The sequence below is a fragment of the Drosophila santomea genome, chromosome 3L (genome assembly GCF_016746245.2).
Source record: "Drosophila santomea strain STO CAGO 1482 chromosome 3L, Prin_Dsan_1.1, whole genome shotgun sequence".
NCBI classification, from domain to species: domain Eukaryota; kingdom Metazoa; phylum Arthropoda; class Insecta; order Diptera; family Drosophilidae; genus Drosophila; species Drosophila santomea.
Window position 1 is genome coordinate 19,560,410 of NC_053018.2, and position 22,643 is coordinate 19,583,052.

Below are 22,643 nucleotides of genomic sequence, written 5' to 3' on the forward strand. Positions count from 1 at the left end.
CAACAACAAGAAAATACAAATCACAAGCTCACAAAAAGAACAACCTAATGCTAAAAGCTGAATATTTGTGTTATTTAGCAACTATTAGTGGTTGTGGCTTTTCTAGTTGTTTCTGCTGATGTGTTTTGCTGTGACTAGAACAGTCCCAACTTGTTTTCCCTTTTGTTTTTCTTTTTTTGTGTGCTTCGTTCGTTTCTTAGAAACTTTTGTTTGTAATTGCAATTTTGTTGAACAAGTTTTTCGCTGTTTTAAAGTTTTTACGAAAATTGTGTTGGCTTTCTGGTTCACTTTAAAGTGCAGTGGTTTTTGGTTAATTGGCAGATAGGAGGTAATTTACATTCAAAGAACTTGGTAGTAAAGGCTTGGGTTTCTGTATTCTGAAAGAACTATTTTTAGGTAAAAAACTAATCAAAATTATAATTAAATTAGCCATGGCTTAAGCCATTGCAATTGAATTTTCCATAAGAACATATCAAATTTAATGGCAATCTTGAATATTCTTTTATTAATATTATTTTTTACTCAAGTGTAATTGTTCTATTATTGTTTCCTTTTAATAGATTGTACAGGTTCCATTTCATAAATTTAGTTTGGTTATGTCTAATAAAATGTATCAAAAACGTTTTCCTGCCAAATTTGCATACCCACTACTCGCCGAGAGTATACTTAATTCGTTGAAAAGTATGTAGCAGATAGAACAACCCTCTAAAGTATATATATTTTTAAGCATGACTACTATCCGAGTCGATCTGGCTAAAAAGTTACAATTATTTTCCCATGCTCCATCTAGCTGAGAAATGGGTATGTAGTAGTTGAGGGAATCGACAATATAGTTCTCTCTTTTTTGGTTTACTGTCGCTATAAATTTTAATTGTATTCCGAAAGTGGACTTTTGAGAGCATTCACTGTGTAGTATATGCCATGTGTACAGAGCTTTGGGGCTCTGCTGACTACATCTAAAGCTGCATCCGCTCTGGAGCACGACATCGACATTGGCTTAGATTGCTTTCGGTTGCAAGAGTTGCATCTATTGTGGCAGATAGCGCTGCCTTTGTTTTACAGGTGTTCCACTGCACGAGCAGCAAAAGCAGCGGCGATTGCAGGTGGGGGAAAAAACAACTGCGTCGGCAGCCACAATCAGTTGCAAAGCTGTTTTCTTGCTTGTGTTGTATAATTATTTAATTTATAATTACTCGCATTGCGCTCCGCTCTCGCTCTAAACCAAATACTGGGAAACAACTGGAGAGTTTTATGCAGCGGAAAAATTATTATATTCTCGAATTCATTAAATTCATAAAATATATTCAAATCATGAGTGCTTTAGAAATCAATTTTTCTTTAAACTTTGAAATGCAATTAGGTAGTACTACCATGTAATCATGATAGTTTTTTTCAGTGTTTTAGGGATGGGGGGCGTTTGCGGAAGAAGAGGAAGAGGGACAGCCCGTGCTCAATGCTTTTATTCACATTCGTGTCATTAGTAACGGCGGACGTAACAAAAAGCACGAATATACTCCCTCTCTTTCTCCGGCACCAGTCGCTCTCTGTCTCTCTCTCTCCCTCTCAGTGTCTCCGTTTTCTCTCCGAACGGAAGAGGAAGTGGAAACACAATGTGCAACAAACATTGAATGCGGCGACGCAGCGTAATTGGGTGGCAAGCGATTATACAAGCCTGGCCGAAAGGCAACACAAAGAGCCAACAACTGCAGTCGAAAGAGCAAACGTCACACAAAAATCTTTAAACCAAAAGCAAAGTGATTCAAAATCAAAAATGCATCACACTTTTCTTTGGTAACGGGATAAGAGAGTGAGCAAAGACAAGAGAGAGTTCAAAGACTGATTCAACATTTATTGAATCGGATCAAAGGCTTTTGGCTTTCCAAGCAATGTTTACCTCACTGAATCAGCTGATCTCGAAAATAAAGTACCAAACACCGTTCGAAACGAGTGAAAAACGTTTAATACTCTTAAACTAAATGTTTTATTCCAATAGGAATAGATATATATTATTCAGTTCGTGAGATACTTCCAGAAAAGAGTGTTCCAATTGGGTTTTTTTATATTTCTTCAAAATTAGGATTTGCCTTATACTTTTAGTTGAAAACTAAGCTTATACTTCGTAGAAGACTTTCGTGCTCTTCTAAACAACATTTTCATTGTTCTTTAACAAATGAGATGTGAGACACAATAAGAAGTTCTAAGTGCTTTTAAAATATCTTTATGAACCATTTAAATCACTTGAAGTGCTTACAAGTGTTGCATTTTAAGTGCCAACAAAGGATGATTCAAAAGGTGAACCGCTTTACAGCTGGCTTTATGCTAAATCAGTGAAGTGATTCAGCGATTTTGACGGTCAGCGTGGGCGGATTTTTCCAGGAATGCCTGCTTTTTTCGACTTTGAAAATAAATCTTGCCGAAGCAAGTGCTTCGAATTCAATTACAGAATAATAGAAATTTCCAGTTGGATCCACACATGGAAATACAAAAAACACACGCGATTTATGAGGTGTTTTTTTTTCGGATTTTTCAGTTTTTGTTTTTGTGTGTTTGCCGAAACGTAACGGGGCAGTGGCCGTGGATTCCGCTCTTTCCAGCGATCCCGCTCTCTAAACCCCTCTTTCTCCCCCTTGCACCCGCTACTGTTTTTTATTTTATTTGTATTTTTTTGCTTGTGGCGGCACTATTGTTTTTGTGATACACTAGACGCTTGGAGAAAGGCGGTTTTCTCTTTAATTATATATATTTTTTTACATCAAAAAATTGTGGCTTGTTTCCGTTTTGTTTTATTGTGTTTTTCTTTGATTTATTTTTGTGGCATGTCACGGTGACAGCGATGTCAAATTAATAAACAAATAGTGGTGATGCGTGTTGGGAAATTTGCGTTTTTGTTTAAACTATTGTGTTGATTTCTTCTCGATTAGCACTCACACTCAAATTTAAATTTTCATTCAATTTATTGAAAATACTTTTTCAAATATTTATTTTTTCGTATTCGTATACTCGCTTGCCACACTGCGTTAATTAAACAATATATTTGGTATATATTGAAACACACACGATCGGCGACTGCGAAGCGGGCAGCGCTGCCAACGGCGACTGAGAAAGGTGTAATCGAACGGAAAACAACAAAACGAGCGAGCAAGCGACGTGAATGCTGCCTCCTCGAAGCTTTGAATGAAACTGAGCCACAAACAAAACTGCGGCGAGAGCCTCGAGTTCAGAGAGATAAGAAAGAGAAAGAGAGTGGGGTGGAAAATGCAGGTGTATGCGTGGAAAGAGAGCTTGTTGCTGCTACCGCTGCTGAGTTTGCATTTGTATTTGTTATTGCCTATTGGCCAAGTTTGTGGGCCACTTAAAACACTGGCTAATATTGTTGTTATTTTGAATACTCTGGATACTAAGCTGTTATTTTCCACTTGATCTGATTTCAAAGATCAAAATTTTAAAATAACATGCATACAGAAAACTTGTTCCCTTGACCACTAATTTAATAAGCTGTCTTCTACTGTTATTACAAAGAAATTCAAAGCTGTAATTATCTACTAGTAACAAAAATAAAATGCCTGTTCAGAAACAATTTTTAAAACTGATTTATTGTAGATAGTGCCTGTAATTTTAAAATAAGACTTGAATCAATATACCCAAAAGTACAAATTTAATAATATTGATAGCATATACGCATAAATAAAAATTAAATCTACTATTTGTATTATTTAGCGATTACAAGTATAGGTCCCAGTATTGAAAACAACTCACTTATGAAAAAGGTACAGAACTAGCGAAACAATGTATATACATTTACTAGTTACCTCTATATGAGTTTCGGCCCCGCACACACCTGTGCACTTACCTGCAGTTAGCTCTCACATTTTCATAAGCGTTGACGTGTGCTGTCACAGTGGGTCTAATTGTCATTATATAACCCGCCATATAACCCACCGTTGAAGTGCAGCAGCTTCTAGAAAGTAAGCCGCTCAATTATCCACGATATTTGCATATTTAAGCGAACGAAAATGAGTTCGACTCGGATCTAAAAGCGTTTTGAAAAAGTTTCCAACGCTGGGCCTGAGCAAACAGTGTTTTTCCCACTTGACTCCATTGTCAAATTGGGTAATTGCAAAACAGATCCGAAATACGCACACACATAAATCGAAAAACAGTCGTAAAGAGGTGTAAATTTATATGCAAACGACCGCATCTCACACACACATCCAATCACAATCGCAAGCTAAACTCAAAATTGAAAAAAAAAATAATAAGATACGCAGAGAGCAAAGCTCGGCTCACGGAGAATGGAAAAAACAGCTGCTGCAACTTGCAGGAGAGCAGAGCGAGAAAATGAGAGAGCGAGTGGAGGAGGGAGAGGGACAGGTAGACCCTGCATTAAAAGCGTGTGCTGTGGCAAAAACAAAACATGAAAGATGGTCTCTGGGTTGGAAGGTCGAAGATTTAGTACCCTGTAAGCCGATCTTTATTCATTACATTTTAGCTGTTATATCTCATCTTGATACAACTTCCTTAAAACTTATGTTTTATAGCGATCACGTTGGATTTAATAAAACATACATCGCTAAATGGAATAAACATGTATAAATATAGTAATTATTTTTAAGACACCAAAAATTTAGACCATTTGCGAAAACTGCGTAAACTGGTAGATGGGATTTTGAATAGATAGTTTGGAAAAACGAAAACACCACAGCTAATTGCCGCCGATATAACACCCTAGAATGTTCTACAAAAGCGATCACCGATCGACAATACCCCCAGTAGAGGGTATATCGATTGTGGCTGCGCGTAGTCGGACGAACAATAAGCTGGGCTTACGTTACGCTCAGGTGACTCACGAACCGAGCGAACCGCACTTAACGAGCGCCGAAGGGCGAGCGGGGGCGCTTTACTGGCTGTGTTTTCTTATTGTTTTTCACTGCTGACGTCCATATGTGCCATATGGAGAGGCATGTGCGCAAGTGTGCGGCACTGCGGCCTGGTAGTTCTCTTGGCAGTTGGTCCCTGAAACTTGCTAGTTGGTAGTTAGTCGCTTGCGGCGGCCCGCTAACAAAATGGGCAGCGTAATGCCTCACTGGCTTCACTCCGACCCGCTCAGCGACTGAGCCAAGCGTTAAGCCCGATGACTGTATGGCTGAGTCCAAGTATCCGAGTATCGGAGTATCTGTATGTGTATTTCAGACAACAAACCATTTATATCCGGACCTGCGGCCTGTTTTGACTTTTCATTGAAACCTGCTGCTGCACAGAAAACAATTATCATATGCTTTTAATGACCAAGACTAGATCCCAAAAGTCAAGCAACAAGTCCGAGTCCATAACTATTGAATATATCTACTAAACATGATGGATAAATATTCCCAAGTAACTAATGTTAAAACTTGGTCTAAATATGTTTTCTATAATATAACTTTAAAAGCTTGGTTTTAAGCAGTCAACTGTGTCAAGCCTCTTAAACTTAAAGCACTTTTTGAAAATACGTATTAAAAAAGCTCAGGATGGGATGGTGGTTTCCAATTTCTAAACACTTTTCTTATTTATCGCTACCACATTTTATCCAATTTTTATAGTCTTAAACGAAATTACAATGGTGTGTTGCCCCATTTTTAAACAGGGAGAGCCAATAATTCGAAATCCATTTGAAATCTGATCGTATCAAAACAAAAGTGACCTCGTTTTTATCTCTCTGTACTGCGGACGCTGTCATAGCTGCGGCATCGTTAAAACTCGTAAGTCGTAAACATATGCACACATAAAACCAAAACTTTTGCCACAGTTGTTCCCTGCAAAGCCCCCACCCCTATCCCTTGCTCCAAAAGCGGGCTGATATTAACGCATTAGGTACAAGGTACACAAACCCATTTGCCATACTCGTCTGGGCCGAGTCTCTGCTGTTATGAAACAATAAACAGCCGTCAACGATGATGACAGCCCCAAAGAAGCAAACACAACCAGAGCCCAGTGCTGCGAGGGTCGCCTCAGGTATTTCAACTTATCAAAGCCATCAGCAGGAGTCGCAGGTGCGACCAGAACAGGGAGAAGAAATCTTTAATTTGCAAGTGATTTATTTTCCTGGCGAAATCAGCTTAAACAGCTGATATTAGTGGGTTTTATTTGTGCTCGGAGCCTTACCAGCTATTGTTGACAATTAACCTTTAGGGCAACGTTTTGCTGAATAATTACATGAGAATCATCATTTTCATAAATATTAAATATCGTTTCCCAGAATAGTTTCCATGGGATGCTGCTGCTTTTTAATTCCAATACCACTTTAACGATCTCCACGTTCAGATCCCTAGCAATCTTTAAATCTCCCCACTGCCCCGGAGTATCTCACATATGAAACGCATTTTATATTTCCCTAGTAAGCATCGCGAAAGCTCTGTCGTGTGTAGTTACTAACTATGCGATTACCTCGTTTGGCCCCCACCAAAACCCCCAATTCCCACACGTTGTGTGCGCTGCTCGCCTGACCTTAGGCATTTTGAACCCAATTTGTAAACAGACGAAGGGCGGGCAGATGGGAAGGAGGAACCTAAACAATATTCACAGCAACCCAGCCAAACCAAGCAAGAGACCTTCAGTCCGCCCCAAAACAGAAAAGCCAGCAAAACGATTGCGAGAGCTTAGGTCCCCGCTACGATCCCCAGTATAGTATGGTATAGTAGTATATAACCAACCGATTCCTACCTTCAACTTGCCGCTGGCGGGGCCATTGAATTGCTCGGTCATGGCTACACGGCTTACTACTGCCTATACTATACTATACAACCACTGCCACCGAATCGCCGGCATTTCGGGCTCATTAGAAAGTGAACGCAGGTCTGGCTGGGAGACAAAATGCGAGACAATGCGCCGGAGTCTCTGGAGCGCAGCTAATGAAGCCTGACAGGGCCGATATCGGGCAAGGGATCGGATCACGATCACGATCACGTCACATCACAATCGAGATTTCCTCGCCCCTGTCATTAGGAAGTTTCTCCATACACTGCAAGGGGTACTTTGGGTATGCCTATTACTCCTGGATTTAGTTTCACAGATTTTGCAAAGATGCTGTAAATCGATTCCAAGAAATCGTAATATCTGAGCAAATCCATCTTTCTTTTTTCGGTATGGTTAGTGCTTCATACTGTTTCCGGCTTTCTTAAATGAAGCTACCGGTAAATATAACATGGTTTTTAGGAAAACTTTTTCATAAAATAGGGAAATTTGTTTTCAAGATTTTGTAAAAACACGTTTCAGCTATATGTTTCCAGTAATCACCAAATCATTTAAATGAGATCACATCACACCTTTCAAAGAGAAAATCGATCTACAAGAGTATACAAAGCTTCGATGTCCGGATTTTACCAAATTTATTTTTTGTCTTTTCATTCAATTAAATCAAAAGTATAGCGCACGAAGATGAGCCAGTGACGGATGATGGGATACAAATGAAAATGTTGAAAGAAAAACATGAAAGAGCAACAGCTGGGGCAGAAGGGGGGTACAAAAGATACAAAATTATGTTAGTGGGAAATTTTTGTGGTTTCATGAAGCCGAGTACTCACACTCACTCGCATCGGAATGGCCGCGACTTCACTTTCACTTGCACTTCGCCTTGCCCACCGCGCGTCACTTGTTGTGGCGCTGGCCATGAATGGAGGCAACAAAAAACCAACCAACAATTCCCCTTTCCACCTTTTGCACCACCACCCCCTGTTGTTCCCCCTCTCGATGGGCAGCCCAGTGGTTGAGTTTTTCTTTAATTTTGTGGAGCTGCTTCCACACCGCCACTGGCGCCTTCATCAATCAACGAGCGGCGGTTGTGAATCGCTCGCTGCTCAAGTGGCACATTGGGAAAGTTCGCCCACAAGGGTTCTGCGCTGCTCGGCTCGTTAGGCTCTAAATCACGTACCTCACGCCCACTGAAAACAACCGCCCTCACTGCAACCGCAACATCAGCTGAGAGAAAATAATATAACCAAATAATACATAATGTGACTGTACTCATCTATGATTATCAGTTACTAGTAAATACACAATTAATTCGATTACATCGTAATACGATGACTAGGCTTCGAAACATACTATCTACTTTCAATTCATATTTTATTTTCTGCCGCACTGCGCATTTTCCTCGGTGTAGGAGTCTGTTAACTATTACCACTCTCGCGGCTCTTCATTGATTTTCATTTTGAATTTTTCTTTGGAAAATTCATGTTTACAAGCGATAAGCTGCTTATTATTATTACTTTTCGTCCGCCTATCTGCCAATTGAATTTCCCAATTTTCATTTGTTTTCTCGCACTCTTCTCGTATCTTCATATCCCGCCCTTCTGTTGGCTCATCTTGTTTGTGCCTGAAATCGCTTGGAGAAGACAAATCTCGAGAGCTTTACATAATCCACACAAATGGTCATCATTATGCGAATTTCATTTGTTCATTTACTATTTCTGGATGGTTGGTGAATGTTTGGCTGCCTTTCTTCTGACTTCGTGGTATTCCACTTGATTTGATTGCTTGTTGCCTTTTTGAACAGAAGCTAATGAACTTGAAAGAGCTTTAAAATAGTGAATAGACTGCTGTTGGGTAATTCGGTAGAACCCGAGTTTTATAATTGTTGGAAGTGGTCGATAGTAATTATTCAATTTGCTTTTGATGGGTCTGTTATTTCCAATGGCTTTGCATATCATATAGGATATATATTTAATTCTCAAGAATATTTAAACACACAAACCCGTTCTCTGCTAAACCTTTTCTATAATTACGAAATCGATCGCCTGATATGTTGTTTTCTTTTAACTCAATACCTCAGCCGAAGATCTTATTTCTCACATGTATAACAAGTAATTATGTACACATTGGATTTCCGATCCATGGGTCAATGGCTTTCCACCGATCGCTGGACTTCATCAGGTAGCTACTGCCTTTTTAAAACCCTTTCCAGGGTAAGTCAAATAAGAGGCCTGATTAATTCTATAGAAATTGCATTGCCAGGCTGCATTTCGTCAGTTTCAATTCAATGCAAATTACAGAGCCAACTGGAAACAACAATGCGTTTGCGAGCAAGTCTGAAATTTCTGCTTGAATTGGGCAACAGCAGCAAACAACAAAACGAAACAACAATGAAATCTAAGCATTTGATTCTTGGCTCAGCTTACACAGAAAGAAACACCGTTGACTTATGAACGCCATACGGCGATCCAAATATTTGCTGAATATTTAATAAATGTATGACTGAGAAAATCATATAGATATTTTACATTAAGATATTAAAATATTTTTATATTAAAGCCCATGAATGTTCAACAAAAATACTGAACTGAAAATTTGTATCTTATTGTGCACGTACTCTCTGATAAAATGGGGGTGCCCGACTGGAAAAGGGGCGTGGCGGGTGCGGGCCGATTGATAGGCATTCAAGAAGCGAGTAGCAACCGACTAAAAGAGCCGGCTCCAAGAAATTTGGCTCATACATAACTAGGACGACGGCGATGGAATCAGAAACAGCAACTGCTGCAAGAACTGGTTAACTTGGCTAGTTGCTTGGTGTGTGCCAACCGGCAACCGGCAACTTTCCGCTCCCCCTCTCCATCCTCTGGCCCCAGTAATGGCCCCTCCCCTCTGCCGCCCACATGCATGACGTCAACTTCCCCAACTGGTTTCGCCTTTTAATTTAGATGCTTTCATGCGGCGATGCTCACCGGGTTTTTTGATTTCGGAACACCTCATCTGAATTTATTTACTTTTTTGCATTAGGCCTACAAACCCAGAAGCCTATAAAGTAGTGATGGAGAAGAGGGAGAAGGGGGGTTGCACTACCTGGGGATCCAGTTGAAAACGGGAAGTAATCGATTTGATTTCTCATCTACATACAGAAAAAGTTGCACACCTACTGTTTTAACAGTTTCTTCTCATTATTTAACCAGGTAACCATCAATTATATTAAAGTTAATCTTCTGGAGAATACTTCTTGATAAAACCTTCGATTGAGTGTTCAAAAGAATTACTAAACCCTTTTACCGTGTACCTTAAAGAGCAGGTTGCTTTAAACGTGCACGTTTCTTTTTCGTTTATCAATCCACCAAAGTCTGGCATTCAATTAGCGCTGGACCAAAGCAAACTGAGTCGTCCAATGAACGTCGGAAAAAGTGGAAACGTCAGTGGTGTGGGTCACGTGGTCTAGGTAATCACTGTCCGGAGTAATCACCTTACGGAATAGGGCAGCCAGAGCACAGCTCAGCGACAATCCAACAATGGAGGTAAAGAAGTAAAAGTGAGAAAGTCGTTAAATAATCCCACGACTTTCAACTACTGGAAAAGTCTGGTGCAATGAGGGGCACGGGGGTAAGAGATTTGAGAATAATGATCCAAGTGGAGCCCGGACGAAAGCGAAATAATATACAAAAACACTTCCCATCGCATGGAGGAGAAACAGTTGTCAAACAGTAGATGCCATCTAGTAATCGGAATAATACCGAGACTCGTATTAAATAACACGCGTTCACAAGGAAACCCAAAACAAAACCAAAAGGGAGAAATGCAATTATTTTTTATTGAACCTTTTCATTGTTACCCATTCGGATATATATTCAATTCCAAAAGGGAGACTGGGTGTCTCAGTTGCATACATTTCCTCTGCTGCAATTTGATTAGTGAGCCCCGCCTTAGTTTATATTTTTCAGAGTAGGGAAACTGCTAGTAAAATTGCCGTAGGTCCTAAAACTACCAGAAATCCGTTTGAAATTTGTTTGTTATAAATTAAGATCTCATTTGGAATTGGAATTCACGACTAAAAACTAAGTTAATTTTTAGTTAATTTGCATATTTCTGTGCATATGTACATACATATACATATGTACAGCCAAATAGGTACATATATGCAAAGTTTTGAAAGTCGAGATCGCAAACAAAAAATTATGCAAGCTTCCGATGTTGGTTTATTTTGAACCTTGCATTGTCTGGATATATATTAACAATTATCGTTTATTAAATATGTTTTGTAAAGCGCACCCACGATTAATTAGCCTTGATTGCGCTATGTAATTGCTATTCAAGATAATCAGCCATATCTAAAAATATAACCATGCAATAGGAAGTGGAAAAAATCTTAAAAGTCATGCTATAAAGAATCTATAAAATAAATAAATCGTATAACCACGAATGTTACATTTTTTTTTAAATTTAATGTCTACTCATATTTTTATTTTTCTATACTACACCTTTGAACTTAGTTCTATTACGTTAAACAACATTTTCTTCTTCTCTGAACCGAGCTGTAACACCTGTGCTTATCTGGTCGATAACTGAACTAACCCGGATATTGTAAAGGCAGTTGGTCACTAACTACAAATGTTATTCTTTCGAGGGCACTATCATTGGATTAGATAATGTTGTCTGTGCCGCACAGAGCCATTGACGGTTATGTACATATAATCACGTGTTTATCGCTGGAATTTCCATGAGCGTGCCTTCGTCGTGGGAGTTCTGATGTTATATCGTACCATCCACCATCTACATAACACCAACCACCCAATGCTGCCCACTTCAGGCCGTGCAAAACAACATTATATATACCGTATGTATTTTGTGCACGAAAAATGCCAGAGTTCAAGGTTCGTGTGCTGCACAGACCATGCCACATAAATAGAAATTTTTAAGATTTTCTGGAAAGTTGGTTGGGCTTGAGGAATTTTGGGTTTATGTTTATATTTTTCAATTTTACTGTGCGTGGCTTTACCTGACGCTCTAATTGAATATATTTTTAAATAATTAAATATCAATTTGTAATTATGTTTTAATATCTTCTTTGTCTTAATATTTAATACTCAAAATGCTGTAAGTAACTGCTGCAACATGCAGTTTCTACAGTTGTTATGTTTGTTTCTAAAACTTAACGGCGATTTAGTTTCCCTGTAATGTGTTATTTCAGCTTGCCGTTGTTATTCGCCAATTGTTTGTTTTTTTTCACTTTTAGAGAGCGGAATATTTCGCTTTTTAGCGCTACCACCATCACCATGCGCCATCTATGCAGCTAACTGTGGAACTACGCTGCATTTGTTTGCGAACTATATTGCATACTTTTTGGCAATTTCAAACAATTTCAGTAGCATAACGCCGAGCAAAATATTTTTGTTATTCAGAAACAAGGTCTTAAAAAAACTGCTTAAAAATAAAATTCAAAAAATGTGCAGGAAAACAAAAGCATTTCTCATACAAAGAGGCGAGAGGGCAAAAGTCGAAAAATTACTTGCATACTTCAGTGCGGCAAATTAACAACCGTTTCGGGGGCGACAGAGAGGGAGAAGAGGACAGAAAGAGAGAGAGAGATGTACGCCCACGATGGGAAAACTTGGATGAGTTGTGTGGGCGTGGACGTGGGCGTTTAAAGGCGGTTTCGACCTTTTGTTGTTATCAAAAGCCATGGATATGCCGCTTTCTCGTTGTTGTTTTTCCATTCGAGTGTGAGGCAATCGTCGTGTGTGGGCATTAGCCCATCAAAAATGCACTATTGATGGCACTGAAAAGGGGGACGGAGGAGTGGGCGTGGGCGGTGTCGGGGGCGTGGCTCGGATGCTGCGGAGCAGACCGAAACGCCATTGACTTTTTTCAGCTTTGAAAAGCTGTGAGAGAGAGAGATATAGAGAATGAGAGTAAGAAATAGCAATTGCGTCACAATTGTCCTCGGGAAAAACTAATCGAACCTTGAACTCTGGCCCTTTAGTAGCGAAAATCTGGTGAGTGGAAAAGGGGGGCGGCGTGGGCAGACAGAGCTCTTACAAGTGCAAAAAGGATAATACACTCGACAAAAAATTAAAGGATAACTTGGTAAGGACCCACCAGTCCTCGTAACAACTATGCATAACATACACTTAAGAAATTTGTTTTTAAATGCGACTTTTTTAGGATACAAAGGTTTATTTATAGAAAATACAAAAGTTGGTTTTACCTACTAGCATTTCTATTGTTATATAAAGTTGCTAATATATATAATAGCTAAGAAAGACACAAATGTACATATATTATTTGTAAGGCATAAGGCACCAACATTATTTAACCAAAAGTGCGTAATATTACTGCGTTTCACTTTCATTTCCTTCCGAAATATGTCTCATAAACTTGCCAACTCACAGAAATCAAAGAAAGAATTCCGATAGACAAGGGCAACTTACCAGTAAATCTCATTGGAGGTAATCATATTGGTGGTCTTGTAATACTGGGCGGCAGTGTAGCTGCTCATTCTGCCGATGTGTTGTTGTTTTCTGGGGGTGGCGAATTGGGGGAACTAAAGCAAGTCCCACTAACTAATTCCCTAGTTAGTTGCTCCTCTTCAATTATGTATTAGGTAAATAAATTTAAGGCAGAATGTTCAGTGAAACGGAATCGTTTTTTTTTTATATATGTTTTGTGTTTGGAACTAGGTTCTTGTGTGTGAGTGTGTTTTGTTTTTGGACGGTATACAAACACTTTGGCACCGATAAATATGAAGATGACGAAAAATCAATACGTCGAGGGTGAGGAATTTCGAATTTCACTTTGAAGTTCGTTTTTATATTTTTTTCCGCGATATATTTTTAATCGCCGTTGAGTGTAGATGGGTATATAAAATATATATATGTATATGATTTCAAGGGACGTTTTTGGGGATTTTTAAGCGGTGGCAGCGACGTCGACTGCGGTAGAGGCGGCAGACAGGCGAATACATACACGTACGCAAGGGGCGGGGGGCGTGGCGTTTGTTAAATTGCGAAAATTCTGCGGCACTTGTTTTGTATTGTTAAGTGGTGTTATTTATATTGTTTAAGCAGTCTGCGGGATACTCCCTACTAATTAGGTAATTTTAGACATTTTTGTTGGGTATAAATACTGCTAGGCGGAAAAGCGTCTGCGAAAAACTAACGTCGGCTAACTGACTGAAATGGAGTACTGAACTGGGTAAAATATTTCCATTACTGAAGGCGTCGACGGCAGCCAAAGCGGCTCCTTTACTCTCCGCTCGAGAAAATCGAGAGAGTGAGAGCCGAGAGAAAATGTAGAGAGTTTTCCAGACAGATGTCTTCTGCGGGTTGTTTTTTTTCTGTTCCTTCTGTATTTCTCTCTCCTCTCCAAGGGGGTTGCAAAAATATTCGAAATGCAACTATGTGGTGAGAAAATGCAGCGAAAATGTAGCCCCAAAAATTACTGGCGCCCAACGTGGGGAATTCTCCACCCGCTACATTTTAATGAGCCTGAGAAAAGCCTGTTGGAAAACGCCTCGCAAATAGTTTTACGACGCAATTTAGTGAACATTCAAAATCATTCTAAAACGACTATTAAAGGCAATTTCCGGAGAGCATAAAAGAGAGGGAGAAATTAAATTGGGGGCAGTCAAGAAGAGAGAGACGCGTGTCAAGAGAGGGTTGCAATTCACTAGCGGCTTTTGTTTAAATCGTAATAAAAAGGAAAAGCAAGCAAAGCAAAGCAAAGCAACTTCCAGAAAGAAGTTCGAAAAATATGTTTTATGCAAATGCAACCGCCAGGATGTCCTCAAATATTCCCCTTCTTGAATATCCTTGCAAAATGCGAATAACAACGGAAATTTACCGACATCAACCCCTTTTTGCTAATGAGAGAGCCGACGAGAAGAGAGTTATAAATCGAGAGCGCACGGCATTGCCATGCCAAAGTCCTAAGAAAATGCACTGGTCAAAATTGGGGCCTGAAAGGAATCACTTTGGTTACGCTGGATAATAAATACCAATTCTAATTTTATTTTATTTAAATACTAATTTAATTTAATTCTAAAAATTATTTTTAAATTAATTGAAACCAATATTTAGTAATGATAGAATATAATAAGTCAAGAATATATTATAATAAGATTTTCTTTTAATTTTTAGATGAACTCAAAAGCAAACCCTAGTATTAATGGCAATAATGCCATATAGTCTGTGAGAAACTTTTCCCTAACCCAGTTCATCAACTCATATTAAGTTATAAAGTGGGTAATCGTACTGAGCCAAATAATTGAGGTGATTACCATAGTTACCATAGTTTGGATTGTTTGACAATAAGTAGTATCACCCCGAGGTCACCCGACAACATCGTTACCAATGAAACTCGAACTCGAATCCCAGGCGCAGACACAGTTCCCATATGGTTTGTGCCCATGATTAGAGAAGTGCAGCATAAAAACCCAGAAAAGTGATAGCTTCCAACTGCACCACCCTTCTCCATCCGCAACTGGAAATTCCCGTCCATATGTCCATATTTATTTTGCGTGTCTGGTGCGTGCTCAAGTCTCGCTGCCTTCTCCGTGGGGAAGCTAGCAGTGGGTTCAGTGGGTTCGGCGGTTCGGTGGCACTTTCTATGGCCCCGTTGCATGCAACCTAATGCAGTCTAACCCACACAAAGGTCTCTTTCTCCCAGCTCTTTCTACAAACCCCTTCTTCCCGCCATTTCTTCACTGCTGCACAAATCAACAGCGCCTTCAACTTTAATTCTTGGGCGCAGTTTTCAAATTCAGCCCGAGCAATAAAGTATTTAATAATCAACAACAGCAGCGCCAACAACATCGACAGTGGGTAATTGCAAACTGCATTTGTTAGTTACACTGGGAAAAAAATTGTCTGATACTAACATTTCACAGTATATTTGCTGTGGTATCTAAAATAGGATTTTGGTTTAAAAAGCAATGTAAAGGTTATTGATAATTTACAAATGAAACTTACTACCAAAAGTAGTATGTAAGTTTTTCCTCAGTGATGCCGCCACCCAGTGATCCCACTTCGTGCCTTTTATTGTGTGAACAGAAATCAACTTGGAAAGAAGTTCAAAACGATGAATGGCTTCTCAAGACACGAATATTTCACCAAGCTGCAACGAGGGGCCTGAGGGGAATGTTGGTGGAAAGGCGGGAAGTCATTCTCGATGCACAAAAGGAGCAGAAGGCGGGGTGTTAGTGTGGGAGCTATTTGCCTCGGGTCCACGCCCATCGAATTGGGTCAACTGACAATGAATCGCATCAAAAATGCAACTGCCAACGAGGATATCAAAAAAAAAAAAAGAATACAATTTACCGACAGATAAGAAGGAAAAGTTTTAATCCCACCCCACCCACTAGACCAGTGCCCCACCTAAAACCAACGAAAACAAACAAAAGCTGAAGTTCCGAGGATGATCCCCTTCATCTTCATCCACAACTTATGATGAATAAACAGAAAAGAGCAGCCACAATAATTTCACATTCTTTTTTTATCATTCTCCAAATGGAAATGAAACGCGGAAAAGATGAAGATGATGACGATGAACATGAAGAGGGACTACTGCGCGAAAGGAAAGACCAACTTCGAGATGCTCGAGATGAATTAAGCGCAATGGCAACAAAAGATTTTCCCTCTTGGCTGTCATAATATTGAAAGAACGCCCAGGGCTGTTGGGAGCAGTCGGAGGTGGTGGACATATATCACATCGAGGGAATGCACTAGGGAACTTGTGGAACGAACTAGTACGAAATGAAGTTCCAGAAAGATGACAAGTTATTAGCGAGGCGTGTGTTTACTATTCGAACTGCACGTTGAGGAGCAAGTCTTAAGCCTTATTAGCTTCCTGTCAGATATATCAGCATATAAATCAATGATCATGATGAGATAGAGAGATTAGGATTACAATAACTCAGGTTAATAGGGGAATCTATAAAAGTTATCTTTTAAAGTGCAAGTTTTGATTTGAAGCAACTTATACTTTATTTTAAATCGGTATCAAGAACAAACACACGTACAAAATGTTCCCATTCGTTTAATTTAACACCTTACCAAATTAGTAAGGCTATAAACAAGGCCCTAATAAATTCATGAAAATAAGATGCAGAACGCTCTGGTTAAAACCAGTACACACATAACGCAGCCAAGAGCGAAATATATAAAAACTAATTATTAAAATACATGGCTACATTTTTAGACGAATTGGAGCAGTGACCGTCCCAACTGCACACTTATATACGTATGTATGTACAACATGTGCAACATGCTACATCATTCTATACATATCATACCCCTCATATCGTTGCTTCTGTTGCAAAAAGAAAAAGAATCCAAAAAGAAGAGAAAATGTCAGCAAACGCTAAAGAGCACTCCATGTACCCACGACACATCATGCAGATGAACTGGAGGAGAGAAAATGAGACTTGTTGGGATGGAAAGGAGAGGGCAGGGAAACATCATGGGGAACACGATGCATAACATCATTGGGGTGGCGCATGGTAACACATAAAGTCAGCGAGCAAAAATAAATAAACATTGAGTCAATGAATTCGTAATACCCTAACTAGAGTTGAAATATTGGATTTTATTCGCTTTTGAATCTAGAATCGAACAACAACACCTTCCGGTAAAATACATACCTTACAACAAGACACAAAAAGTTCATTATTACTTTGCTTAGGAAAATACTTCCATTCCCCTGTAAGTCTTACATGGAGTGCATTTTACGCAATCATATACAGTTCCTGATTCACAAAGGTGTCAAGTTTCACAAAGGAAACGACATCGTGGGGGATGAGACTATTCACGGGGTTTATGGGTTGATCCCTGGATCAGGACACGGAAACGGACATGATAGAGCAATTTATCGCTTGCGTAAGCAGGAAGTTAGTCTTGTATAAGTTGTATCGACGAGTTGTCGATACATGATACTTAATACTTGATAGGAGTTATTGACGAATCTATTGAATCCAATAGATACTCGTACCTTCTGGTATACATATTCCAGTTTGCTTGGCTGACATACTGAGCATCCGATGCCACATACCCCACCAGAGATCTTGACATGGTGAAAAGGGAACGCGGGTGCTTAGCCTTAGAAGCTGAACAAAAACAAACAGAAATGCTGTTACAGAAGTGCCCAAGTGGCAGGCGCTGGCATCCTCCACGGCGCTTGCAACATTCAGGACGCCACCCCTCCAGACACCCACTTCATCCTCCGTGAGGACAAAGAATGCATGCCAGCGAACTCGCTCATCAGTCAGTCGGTGGAAACTCCCTTTGCTCCCCAACGGCGGTTCTTCACAGTGGTGCAGCAAAATACCTACGCAGTGGGGTTTCAAAGAAAAGTTCTTCGTGTGAGGATCAAAGCCTTAGCTTTGATATTCTTAGGTAATGAGGATGGATCACACTTCTAATTGGTAACAAAAAAAAAGTGGAGTTACCCTTCTCACATTGTGTTCTACCAGTTGAAAGTGGGTCTGTTCACAGTGGAATCACAGAGATCATCTCACCTAATTACTATGAAATCGTTAAATCCGTGATCACCAGAATCTGCTTTTGATTGCCAATTAATGCGGTCCATTTTACATAACTAGCGAGTTCTAACCTCTCAGGAACCGTTCCCGTCGGTCCACACCCCTGATTTTTGATGCAAACGAAATGCGACCAATCGCAGGACAAAGGTATAGGGTATGAGGAAGGTATAAGGATGTTGGCTGCACAGGACGATGACGTAGGGAGCCCGCGGAAAAAGTGTGCTGGGATTTGCTCCCTTTTGGCATAGTCTCACATCATCGCAAGATTGCAGGGCGGAGGTTTTCGAGGATGCATCTGAATGCAAGATGAGAATGAGAGGCAAGAGCGATGTGTGTGTGTGTGTGTTCGTTAAATTGAAATGTGAAAATGGGACCAGAGAGTTGCTCCACCATCCCCGCCATCCACAATTTGTAATTCTGTCAGTGTGTGCGTGTCGTTGTATGTGGTGGAATATTTTTTCAGTTTGTTAAACTCTATTTTTAGAGCTCTCGACGGCCATGAGAAGGAAAATTCAGCCTCACGAGTGTGTGTGGGGGCGCTTGCTGGCTTAGTTACCCTCAGTTTCCAATGCTTTACTTTTCAATTGGTCGGGTAGGCATGTTAATGCGCCAAACACGAATTTCTAATACCAAGTTGGAGTTAGTAAAACACCCGAAAATAGGACGGGAAGAGCCTGCGATATTTCCCGAGTTTCAAAATATAAAATAACAATCTGCAATTTGTCATGCGATGGGTTGGGTGTTAATTAAGTGTGGCAATCACGGGGGTGGGTGCTCCTATACATATTTCCAGACTTGCAGGTCGTAGACGCCGTGGCAATTAACGGTAACTCAATTTTCACCTGTCGGATCCCCCACCCTCCCCTTTCATTTATTTATATATGTATATAAATGGCTTCAGGTGTAGGAGAAATCCGGCAGCGAATGAATATATATTGAGCGAACATTTGTTTGCCTTCCCACGGCAAAAGTGGAGGCTAATAATGACCATCGATGTATTGACACGATGATGATGGCAGTGATGATTGCCAGTTGCACGGTCTCAAATGGGTAATGCAATCCGCTAATGCAACTCTCGCAGCGTTTAACACAAAACAGAAATCGAATACGAGAGCAACTTATTAAAAACAGTCACAGGCGCAAAATGAAACTCGGCAATCAATACGCAAGTGATGCCAAGGAATCGAACCACTCATGCCCTGCCTTTTATTTTAATTAGTTGAATAACTTAAGAAATCATATATGAATAAAATAAATAAAAAGGAACGTAATAGAATTCAACAAATGCCATTTTATAGTATTGGATTTCTGTCAAAGCACAAAGAACAAATGTTTGTTGTCAAGAAGAAACTAAAGATATTTTGATTCCCCGCGATTTGATCTTATAAGCTCTAGTAATACGATCTGATCTATCCCCCATCAAAGTGCCAAAGCTTCTTGGCCACTTCAGGGTATCTGGCGACAGGTAACTGGTTGTCAGTCAACACACCTGCCCCTCCGGGTGTCCCCCCTCCCCTTGCAGTCACTCCAATCCACTCTACACTCTCCGCAATGGCGATCGCGGACCATGACGAGGCTGCTGACAATCGATTAATGGCACATATAAATGGCTATCTTCTGGTTGGTTAGTTGCTAACCAGCTCAGCATCAGCGTTTGGTTGTCGACGCGCAGAGAAAAGTGTAGCCCACAAATTGAGGCCAATATATTATAAATGGTACTTTATACCTAAATTAATTTTAAATGGGTGAATAGTATTTTAAAAGGGCTCCTTCTAATTAAATGTAGTACATTTCTCCTCCTTCTCCTTTTTATTATATCGTGTTGTGCCACAACTAACATTGATGTGCCTTATTTTTCCCAGTGCAATAACCAGTGGCCAGGTCTCTAGTGGTCAGTTCGCCTTACAAAAATAAATATTCAATTTGCATGTGTCTCTCATTTTCGACTCGTTTTCGTTTTCATTTTACGTTTTTGGCTCGCTACTACGCTGCTTTTTCCCCTTCGATGAATGGAATCAACATAAACAGCATTTAAAAACACGAAATTATTATACATTGTGGGCGTTCGGCCGAGTGCGTTCAACGGCGCCGCTGCGACGCTCCATTGGGTCACCAATAAAATTAATAAAACTAAAAAAAAAATAAAAATGATAAACAAAAGCAGCGCCAATCTTCTGGCGTCTGCGCAACTGCGTCCATTGACGTTGGCGATCGGGCTGCGCAGACAATGGAATAGTAAGGTCAAGAAATGCCAGCCGTTTTATATTGGGGGGCAGAAGGGCCTGGGGCTCTGGTTTTCAGATGACTGATGAGCAAGACAAAAGTGAGTTCGAAGAAACGCAAACGAAAAACCCACAAAAATTCATATAAATCGCAATGAATTTGTATGATGGCTTTTTGGTGTTGGTTCTGCAGGCGCCTGCCTACGCAAACAAATGCAGCACAACAGCTCAGACAGTTTGCCCTCTTTTTGGCTGTTTTTAGTAGCCAAAAATTAGACAAATTTATGCGCACCTTAATTTTAAAACTTTAAATTTAAGGGTAAGGAAAAATAACCTTTAAATGTTTAAAATATATTTATTGAAGTATTCGAGGTTGAGAGAACTGCATATCAAGAAGTAGATATAATAGATATCTATAGATATCCAGATGGTAGATATTATAATAATAGAATAATATAAAATAATATAATGTAATTATACTTTTGTTTTAAATTTGTATACATTTAGCATACATTAATATGTACATCTCTTCAATATCACTTCAAATATATTTATTAATTTGTACATTGTTAGTCAAATGGTTGGACAACACTGAAACGCAACGACCCACAGCTGTTGAATTTTTGAGCTTTTAATTTGTCTTGGAAAGCAACAAATAAAATTTGAATATTAAGCCCAAGGAAGAGGAAGCGAGGGCGCTGCACTCTGGCAAATAAAAGAGGGGGAAACGGGGGAAAATTAAGCAACAACGCATTTTCTTGGCACTCGCATTTTTGGGGCATGTCTGAAAGGGGGTCGCAGGGGCCCAAGTACGCTACTCAACCATGGCGATGAAAGGCAACCGAAAGATAGAGGGGGATCTCCCCAAATTTGGGTCAATGTACACAAAATACACGTTCACGCCTAGAGAACGAAAGAAACAGAATAGTTTTCAATATTTTTCCTAGATGGTTTCATTTAATTTTACAACATTAATAAGTCAAAAACTTTGGGGTGGAGTGCCAAAGTCGCTGCATTTAGTTATTCTTATTTCTGAAAAATTCCCCTCATTTGTTTTCCCCCACTTTGCTGATTTCTTTACGACTCCAGGCAGTGTTAATTGATTGAACGCGGGCACGATTGGTGACCTCCAAAGTGGGTGGATGGGGTTGGCTTCTTGCCCTGGGGATGCAACCACAACCGGAAGTTGTCTGCCAGTTTAGCAGGCGAAAATGTATTTTATTTTAAGATAAGTGAGTCAAAGCACTAAAACCAGAGCACAGATAAGTGTGGAGTGGAGTGCAGATAAGCAGATGAAAGATGTCGCCCTAGACGTTTTGAAAGACTCTGTCTTGGAACGACCACCCAGTACCATCATCATAGATAAGACAGGGGACTCAAGGGCTTCACGACATGGTGATGAAAGTTTATTGGGGTGGAAACAACAATATAGTTACATAGTAAAAGCCTCTAATGGATTGTTTTAATGGTTACTTAGACCTTTTCAAATTGTTGGGGGTAAACGGTTATTCAGCAACCATAAAATCGTAATTTTCAATAACTAATAACAATTTTACATTAATGAACCAAAAACCGTTTAAAAACATATATAGACATCAACTTAAAATCATTAGCTATTCATTCATTTTTCAAAAAATTAAAACGAAATGAAATTTATCTATGATTGTTATATTACAACCTCATTCTGCATATATTAGTTTTTATTCGTATTTCTGTTAGCCTTTAAAGGAAATCCGTTCGATTGTTTATGGCCTTCGATGGATTTCAAACTCGTTCTTGATGAGGTTTGTTAACTTTTTTTGCAACAATAAAAGGTAGTAACAATTGGACTTAGTCTCAAAATTAAAATTAGTCATCGGCTGTATAAGTTACACAACACAGCTGCAAGCATCAATCATCATGATTTTACTGGGTAGAACTATTTTGATGAAGCATTAATTGATTTTCGAACGTGTGACACATTTTAATGGGATACAAACAAGAGAATGTCATTAACAATACAATTATTCAAAGGTGACTTTCGTATGATAGCTAAACTGCTTAAACTAATGTGTAAATTGTATAAATTGCATAAGAAATTTATTTTAGATATTAAAACACCGAAAAGTAGTTAAAATAGAGTCATCAAGTACAACATTTCCCGTGCAATCGTG

At 39.6% G+C, this 22,643-nt stretch overlaps 1 protein-coding gene across 3 annotated transcripts in view; it reads right to left on the reverse strand.

Moving 5' to 3' along the window:
- Window positions 1-22,643, reverse strand: part of LOC120450645 (IQ motif and SEC7 domain-containing protein 1) — a 41,295-nt gene that overhangs the window by 13,257 nt on the left and 5,395 nt on the right. The window contains exon 1 of one of the 3 annotated variants that reach the window (XM_039633802.1): window positions 13,164-13,403. The exons of 1 other annotated variant lie outside the window; for it this stretch is intronic. In XM_039633802.1, coding sequence (XP_039489736.1) covers window positions 13,164-13,231 — 68 coding nt within the window. In that variant the 5' untranslated portion in view covers window positions 13,232-13,403. Of the gene's footprint in view, window positions 1-2,928; window positions 3,164-13,163; window positions 13,404-22,643 lie in introns of those variants that run through there. One more of the 3 variants, XM_039633800.1, reaches the window with a different exon arrangement.